Genomic DNA, 9309 nt, shown 5'->3' with positions numbered 1-9309 from the left:
CAAAACATGCTCTACAGAGGTCACCATTAACAGGACTGAAAAAACCCCCAAATAACACAGCATAGAAAATCGAATCGATTTGACACGAACTCAAAAGTGCACCCAAAATATTTCACGAAAACAAGGCAGACAAAAGATTCTTCATTTGTATCGCCATACAGGAATGCAGAGAGCTAAATAATTGGGCGAAATGGTTACCTCCACACACCAGTACAATGGCAAAATAAATCAATCTAGATTGAACTTATGTACACAAAAGTCCCAAGCGGAGTCTGGTGTGTGAAAGTTTGATTATTGTTCACCTGAATTGTTTGGTGTGTGAAAGTTTTTGCTCCTGAGAAATTGATTCCTTTTCGTTGATCTCGTAGAGTTCATCAAGGCTCTCTGGTAGATTCATCCTTCGATTTTTTAAAGACACTACAATCAGCTGTCAAAGTCATACAAATTACACAATCAATCACTAAATACTAACATTTTAGTAAAATAATATCATTGTCACATCATTCCGGTAATAGCCAGATCATGTACGAGTTTGATTATTGTTCACTCACTACGAGATATAAAGACCTGTGCGATCCTGATGACGGGGCTCTCCCCGGGCACATGGATCCGATAGAAAGGCCTTCCAACAGTGAGCACAGCATACCCAATACCAGTAACAACAGTGCAAATGAGAAACCCCCACCACCACCCTTTATTGGCGCTAACCTAGACAACAACGGTGACCCCCACGGCGGCGCCCACGTTGGTGCTGAACAGAAGGAAGTTGAAGTAACTGGCCAGAGCCTTGGCCTCTTTCGGGACCTTTTGGTCGAACTGGTCCGCACCCAGCGCGGGTAGAGCCCCTTTGACCCCGCCGGTGCCCAAGTTTGGCGAAAACAAGGAAAATACAAATCAGAATTAACAGATCTGTGCAAATTGAACACGCAATCCGTCGAAATTTGCGAAAACTTAGTATAAAAAAATCACCTCTTATTTGCCTTCTCCATTGCCGTCCTTTTCATTGTCGTTATCGTCATCGCCGTCGTGGCCGCCTTCATCGTCCTCTCTCTCTCTCTCTCTCAATCGTCGTTCTTGTAATTGTTTCTCTGCGTAAAATGTCAAAATTAAGGGGAGTAATAAAGTGGTAGGTGGGAGAAAGCGGTGGAGAAGGCGCCACGCGGGCAGGAGTAAAATTACAATTATACCCATCTGGCCTGGGCAATCTATAAAATGCCTGAAATTAAAGGGCAAATTCGTCCCAAATTGAAAGTATGACCTCCGAAAAACTCCTCCTTTATATATAGGAGGAGGAAAAGCAAAATAAACCTTAACTTGCATCATGCTTGAAATCTAATTTAAACAAAAGATTAAAACTAAATTAAGATCCACGAGCAACTTTAATTAAGAACGAAACGTAAAATAAATTACCGGAAGATGTGTTCTTGAACAAAACTTGAAGACTTCAAAGAAAAAAGAGCTCTCAAAAGCAAAGAACATAAAAAGAAAGCTGCTAATGAAAAGAACTAACCCTAAAAACGGAGTTCCGAGGGTATTTATATAAAACCCCAATATTCGAAATTAAGAAAAAAACGATTAAACAATGATTATCTCAGTTGTGCCCGTCGGTATCGATACAGGCAATAGGGGTATCGATACAATTTCCTCTGTTCAGCCTTGGACCAATCTTTGCATCACTTTGTATCGATACGGTAAATGAGAGTATCGATACCACACACGTCAACAGGCATTTCCCGAGTCTTGCATGGGATTTGGCCACCTGACATGTAAACGACGTCACCCGACGCTTATGCCTCTGTTTTGGCATCCCGGTAACATATGAACCGGCCTCGAAACCACTCATTCCAACCGTGGCGCTAAATCCGTCCTATTACCCGTGAAAATAATAAAAACACAAAACCAAAACCAAACACGGCATCAAGTGAAAAATGGAATAAAACGCGCCTCTAATGTGCTAAATCTCCCTACTTAGGCGCTCATATCCAAGATATCAAGTGCCTATCAGTCAGGGGTGTTCGGGTCAGTTTATGTCAGTGGCAGCTCCAAGAATTTTTCCAAGGGTGTTCAAAAATTGCACTATACTATCTCGAGAAACCACAACTCTATATATAAACAAAAAGTCATACATAACATCTAAAACCCAAAAATAGCAAAGTATATAAGCTATTACAATTGTCCTCGACGAGTTTTCATATTTTCAAACCGTTGCATGATATCCTCGTTATCAACGGTATCAAATACATCACTCTCTATATAAGTAACTAAGCAATCATTCATCCATTGATCTCCCATTCGATTGCGCAGATTGCTCTTTATGTACTTCATTGCTAAAAAACTTCTTTCAACTGTTGCAGTGGCAATAGGAAGAGTCAACACCAATCTCACAAGTAAATAGACCAATCTATATACAACATGTTTATCTGTCTCCACCAACTTTATAGCAAGATCACCAATTCTTTTGAGCTTTGAAAAATTTTCATTGGATTTAACATCAACAATGTAATTTTGAAGTTGAATGTCCAATGCCATTAGATCCACCTTAGAAAAGTCACACGGGTAAAGTTCCGCAAGACGAATCAACTTTTTCCTATCAAAAGTAAAAAAAGAGTTTCTAGGATTCAAGCAACTCATACAAAGTAGCAACTCCGTATTCGCCTCTGTGAAACGATTGTTTAGCTCCATAAGTTCCAAATCTATAACTGTATGAAACAGCTCATTTCGATAACAATAGGAAATTGTATTTTGTGGGGCTTTGCGTTGTGGTTGATCACTAGATACAAACATTTCACTCATGTTTGGGAAAGGAATATTATGGTTGCTGCAAAACGAAGACACTTCGGCCAATAAGGAATCCCAACCATCATCTCGTATCATTTGCAACCTTTGCTTAGACATTTCAACAAGTGCCATAGCATTTACGATATCTTGTGTCTTCTTTTGCAATGCTATTGACAACTCATTTGTGATTCCCATGACATTTTTGACCAAGTGTAAGCTAAAGACAAATTTGAAAGATAGCATTGATTTCTTAATAGAACGAGCTTGAGCTTTGTGATTTGTTGATGGGTCATCCGATGCAATCATACCAAGTACCTCAATTGCGGACTTAAACATCACAATCAAGTTAAGAAGTGTGTTATAATAAGAACCACAACGTGTATCACCAGCACGTTTAAGAGTAGTCACTTGATTGAGACCTCTTCCACTTTTAAGATCACCATTTAATGCTTTTTGGAGGTTAGCAACTTGTGCATTTTGAAGAGCATCATGTCTTTTGCAAGAGCCTCCAACAACAGTCACTATATTAGCAACATCTTCATGCTTCTTAGCAACAGCAACAAAAGTCAACTGAAGTTGATGAGCAAAGCAATGGACATAAAATGCAGATTCATTCTCCCTTAAAATTAAAGCTTTGAGACCATTGAACTTACCTCGCATATTACTTGCCCTGTCATATCCATGCCCACGTACTCTTGATAAACTCAATCCATGTCAAGCAAATGAAGATTCAATTGCCTCTTTGAGTGATAAAGAAGTTGTACTGGAAACGTGTACAATTGCAATGAATCGCACAATAACAATGCCTTGCATGTTAACATAGCGCAAAACAAGGGCCATTTGTTCTTTGTTGGAGATGTCACGAGACTCATCAACTAAAATTGAAAAAATGCTTCGCCCATTTCCTTAATGATAGCATTACTAGTCTCACACGCCGCCGCATTCACTACATCCTTTTGGATATCATGGTGGGTTAGTTTGTGATTTTTTGGAGTATTTTCCAACACAACTTTCTTGATATACTCATTATGATTGGTCAAGAATTGCAGAAGCTCAAGAAAATTCCCTCTATCACTCGAATCTTCGGATTCATCGTGACCACGAAAAGCTTGACCTCGTCGCAAAAGGAATCTTGCGACAACAATGGTTGCATAAAAGCGAGTTTGATAGTCACGTTTTTCTTGAGTCGAGTGCTTTTCAAAAACACTTTGAATATGTTGGGGTTGCTTCATGAGATCTTCACAATACTTCACAGCTAGGTTATGAGTACTATTAATGCCTCTTACATGCTCTCGCAACTTTTCTTTCCTATTCCAAAGTTTAAACCCTTCCACAACAAAAGCATTGCTCCTTTGTGACTACCGCCATCAAGACCAAAAAGGTAACAACATAGACAAAATGCTACATCCTTCTCTATACAGTATTCTAACCAATTTTTGTACCCTTCGAACCAAGCAGGATTAAAACGATGCAACAATCCAATAATTTCTCTTTGCGGAAAATTGTGTTGAATAGGTTGTCATGGGCCCTTTTGGAGATATGCTCTTCTTATATCATCTCTATCATTAGGATGATATGACAAGATTTTTTATCGTAACCCAAGATTCGAGGGGAGATTATTCAAGTCAATATGGCTTCTCTTCAAAGAGTTTTGAGAGTTGCTATCATCAAAAGATTCAATAGGAGTTGGCTCTTGCACCGTTCTTCGTTTTTTTGTAAGAAATTTGTCCATGATTTCAACTGACAATACAATATTTAAAGTGTCAGTATATATTACATAATAAATTAGTTCACTACCCAATACCAATGTTGTAACCAATAAACAAATATGTAATCATCAATGTTAAATATTTAATATGCAAAACATGATTCAAGAGCAAAAATAAAAAACGAAAGTACTAACTCGTAATGGACCTAATCGGCTAATCCACTTCCTGACTTCCACCTTTTCACATTAGCCTATAAAATAATCAATCTTTCACCAAATTTGATAAAGTGTACTTAGTAACTCACTACTTAGTAGTTAGTAACTTATATATAAACTTAGTAATCTATAATCTAATTGCTCAAAACAAATGTAAAAAGATTAGGAGAGATAGTGGTGGTCTTACTTTTTAGGGCAAAACTCGATGAATGTCAAAATGTATAGAGACAAAGAAACACCCAATATTCAATCTTTATCCATATTCTTGAAGGTTGAAGCTCAAAATCCAGAACAATTGGAAGAAAAATCAATTAAACCCAAATAGAAATTAGAAATATACAACTTAGGGTTTACCAAAAGCCCAAATCCAAAACCTGTGAGTAATTGAGAGAGAGAGAGAGAGAGAGAGAGAGAGAGAGAGAGAGAGAGAGAGAGAGAGAGAGAGAGAGAGACGAATCACAAACCTATGTGTATCAAAGTTCAAACAGAGAGCCAGAGGGTGATCTTACTTCTACGTGTGGTTTTTCTCTATTTGTTCATTAATTTTCTTATTTTCTTTTTTCATTTTGTTTTTGCTGAAATGGGTTAGTGGGCTGAAATTTAGGCTTTCAATTTCAAATGGATTAATTTGTGGGCTATTTTTTGGGGTGGGTGTTCAATAATATTTGGGGTGGGTGTTCATTGACAATTAGATTGGATGTTCAAAGTTAGGCTAGTCCAAAAATTTTACATGTATTCTAAGCAGAATTTTTTTTTTGGGTGGTCAGTTGACCATGGTTTCATGTGAGTGGAGCCGCCTCTGGTTTACGTGTACCTCAACTGATTTCCTCATCGGTCTAGTCAAATATATGTCATCCACGACAAGACTAGAGAATTTTTAAGAAATTACTTTCTTGAGGCCTGACCCTAAGAATCAAATCTGATCAATTATGTAAAGAGCAAATCCATCAGCCAACCGGCTAATCCTAGGCTGAAAAGGATTTTTCACATGGTTGGAATTCAAGAACATCATAAACGAAAGGCAAAAATACATAAACATCTCCTCAACTATCATTTTCTCTCACGGAGACCCCCTCACATTTGAAATCACCCATTGAGACCCCCTCAACTACTGGAAACGAAAAAAATGCTAACTCCGATAACCAAATGGAGGAAATGGCTAAGATACCCTTTTTTTATAAGGAGAAAGTATATAAACACCCCCTCAACTATCACTTTGTTTCACGAAGACTCCCTAACATTTATATTATACCCTTATTCTATCGGTCGTTGTTCTAATCATTTTTTTTTTGTTTTATACAATTTCTACGTCAATCATTTTAAAGAGAACCTTCTGTATATAACCCTAAAATTGCATCTTCACTTATTTCATCCATAAAAGATCAGATTCCACAAAAATTAGCGCGAAAATCGTGGCGTGACAACAGTAGGTGCCGCGATGGTTCTTTTGCTGAGAAGAAATGGAAAAGGGAAGAAGAAGAGGAAAAGGAGAGAGGTGAGGGAGAAGAGAAGTGGAGAAGAATGGTGGTGGCAGCCCGCGGCGGCTGCGTTGCTTTTCCAATCTCCTTTTTGTAGCTTGTTTGGATAGAGAGAGAGTATGTATTGAAAGAGAGAGAAGAGGTTGCCGGAGTGGGATGAAACCAGTGGTTAGTCAGTGAGGGTATAAAGAGAGAGAACAACTTAGATAGAGAGAGAGATTACTTGTGATTAAGAGGGGGGAGGAGAGTACAGTTCTTTTAAGTTTTAATCCAACCATTGATTTTAATGGTTGAGATGGAGAGTCAAAAATTGTGAGTGGAACCGGCCCCTATATATATATATATATATATATGAACAAAAGTTTCAGATCTGTTTGCTAATTTTGGGTTTTGATTGGAGTCTATTTGTAGAGGGGAGAAAGAGAAGGGTTATAGGAGGTGTATGTATGTAATGCAACAAGGGTATTTTTGTCTGATTTATGGATAAGGGGGTTCATCACAAATGGTTTTGAGACGGAAGGGTATCACTTGGGTAACGGAGATTAATTGAGGGGGTCTGTATGAGCGATTTTAAATGTGAGAGAGTTTCTATGGACAAAAGTGATAGTTGAGGGGGTGTTTACATATTTTTGCCTAAACGAAATGAATACTGCTAAGAAGGAAAAGTAAAAAACAAAGGGCGCTGCTATTCGCAGCCCTCTATTTACTCCCATAGCCCGTTAAAAATTTCCAATTATACTCGACAGTTAGTTACCGAAATTGAGATATATTTCCAGTGTCCAATTACCGAAATATAATATTTTTTTCAACAGATGTTTACCGAAAATGCATGTTCGGCAGTTGTTTACCGAAAATTGAACATATTTTCGACATGTAGTTACCGAAATATAATCTTGCTTTCAACAGCAATTTACCGAAATGTTATTTATGATTTTCAACAATCATTTACCGAAATTTAGTGGGATACGGGAGTAAATAGAGGGCTGCGAATAGCGGCGCCCAAAACAAAGGAAGAGACAAACGTATGGTGGCCTTGCCACGTTGGGTGGTGGGTACCTCCCGTGGAATCAAAGCAACTTGGTAGGACCAATACGAAAAAATCCAAACCCGAAAGTCACGGCAAGAGAAAGAGGAATTATTAGCGAGAAAGGGATAAAAATCAATGGACAAGTGGGTGGTTGTGGGTTACTTATGTTTCCATCAAGTGATTCTATAATGTAGCGGTTCAAAAAAAAAAGAAGTGATTCTATAATGTAGAACAGAAAACCTATAGAAACCGACGGGGTCTCTATCGAAATCTTACCGACGGCCGCGTCGAGCCGTCTCCGGCCGCTTGATGGTCGATTTGAGCCGTCCAAAAAAAAAAAAAACCCGAGGTTTTTGGATGTGTGTAGAGAATCAACGGCATCCGATGCATGTAGGGTACTTGATCCAAACACCATTTTTTTGTGTGTATATATATATATATACATGTTTATATGAAAAATTGGGTGTTTGGATCGAGTACCTACGCACGTCGGATGCCGTTGATTCCCGCGTGGACCCACTCGGTTTTTTTTTTAGAATTTTTTGACGGCTTGGATTGGGGCGTGGCCGTCGGTCAATTTTTGATACGGTACTTGTCGGTACCAATAGCAGAATTCAATGCAGAACATGTGGAGCCTCGGAAGCTCAAACGTTGCTTAATTTCAGATTATCCGATTTGGCAAAATTCGGATGAGCTTGGAATAGGCCCAAACTTGGTGGGATGACTTATTTTCGCTCTCCGGTCAATACTTACCACCCTAAGTTCGTGATGTATAGTGGATTTCGGCCCAATTCATTCGTTTAGGCCTTCAATTGCGTTATTTTGTCATTTTAGGAAAGTTTTGTTTCGTTAATAACTTTTAGACCGTAATTCTTTTTTAGTTGGTTCTTTTTGGGAAAGTCTTGTTTGCCCCAATTTTTTGGGATTTTTTATTTTTCAGCTTATTATTATTAGGGTTTTGGATTCCACCCTATAAAAGGGTTGTAAACCTAACGTTTTGCCTCATATTTTACATCAATAATATTCAGAGTTTTTCTCTCTTTTTCTTATGCGCAAGCTTTGCTCGTGGACTCGAGTCGTTTATTTCGGTTGGACTAGTACGCTAACTAGTCTCTTATGAGAAATAGATAGAGATAATTTATTGGAGTAACGAATAGAAAGAAATAGATAGAGAAAATTTATTGAAGACCGTGCCCATAATTTTTTAGACCCCAAAAACGAACAAACAAAGAATATCTTATTTTCTTTTTTGAGATGAGAATATCTTATTTTGAGATTATTTTATTTTCATTCAGGTAAAAATGCTACAATAAAGACAATTACCAAGAAAAGTCAAATTTTTAGTGCAATTTTTAACCTAAGGGATTCGCGTAAGCCCTTCGAACCCTACTACATTTGTCCCTACGTGTGGTATGTAGGCGACTGAATGCATTTGGAGGTATTTAAAGGGTATTGATCCTAGATAACCTAGTAGAGCCGTTGAAACTATTCATCATCTAAAGAAAAAATAAAACATGGTATTGAAATTGGGTTCCTAGAAATTTTGTTTTAATATTGCTCAACTATTTTACTGTTTTTTGAAGAATTATTTCTTACTCTTGGGCAAGAAAATGAGGGAAAAAATAGAGGGATGTTAAAATGAATTTTGAAGGACTAACGGACGAACAACACTCACAATAGGGTGTCTTCTACTAACTAAAGTAAGTACTTACTATTTTTTAAGTAAATATATAGGAGCATTTTTTAAATTAAGGTGATGTATTACGAGAGAATGACTTGTTTTGTAAAGCGGAAAATATGTGCGGAAAATAGGTACGTAAAAATTAAAAAATCTCGATGGAATGGGGCCTAAGGATAAAAAGGTAATTCTACATAACTTCAGCGACGAGGAGTGAATATGTTCAAATCCAACCAATCAATGAAGCCCGAAGATGCCACAGTCTCAGAAGTCATCGGTCTCAGAAGTCATCGTCGTCGTGTTTGACTCGGATTAGCCTATCTGGGCAATCCTGGTGGCATCTCGGTACATAACCGATAAACTCGAGGGTAGTTCGGGTACAAAATCTCGCCTATAAAAATGGAGTATATTGGAGTACGTGGTG

The 9309-nt window shown here is 38.0% G+C and overlaps 1 protein-coding gene and 1 long non-coding RNA gene across 2 annotated transcripts; both read right to left on the bottom strand.

The window, feature by feature from the left end:
- Positions 1-302: 302 nt before the first annotated feature.
- On the bottom strand, positions 303-1247 carry LOC131333732 (uncharacterized). Its single transcript, XR_009201873.1, has 3 exons — positions 758-1247; positions 552-708; positions 303-427 (listed from the first exon to the last, which is right to left on the bottom strand). It is a non-coding gene; the product is annotated as an uncharacterized LOC131333732 (long non-coding RNA).
- Positions 1248-2020: 773 nt separating this feature from the next.
- Positions 2021-3461, bottom strand: LOC131332690 (uncharacterized). The gene is made up of 3 exons (XM_058366986.1): positions 3432-3461; positions 2204-3348; positions 2021-2102 (listed from the first exon to the last, which is right to left on the bottom strand). Exons 1-3 carry the CDS (start codon positions 3459-3461, stop codon positions 2021-2023), a joined length of 1257 nt encoding a protein of 418 aa, XP_058222969.1.
- Positions 3462-9309: the final 5848 nt, after the last annotated feature.

Source organism: Rhododendron vialii, chromosome 7a (genome assembly GCF_030253575.1).
Source record: "Rhododendron vialii isolate Sample 1 chromosome 7a, ASM3025357v1".
Classification (NCBI taxonomy): Eukaryota; Viridiplantae; Streptophyta; class Magnoliopsida; order Ericales; family Ericaceae; genus Rhododendron; species Rhododendron vialii.
Note: the sequence above shows the minus strand (reverse complement) of the source record. Positions and strands in the feature narration are given on the sequence as shown.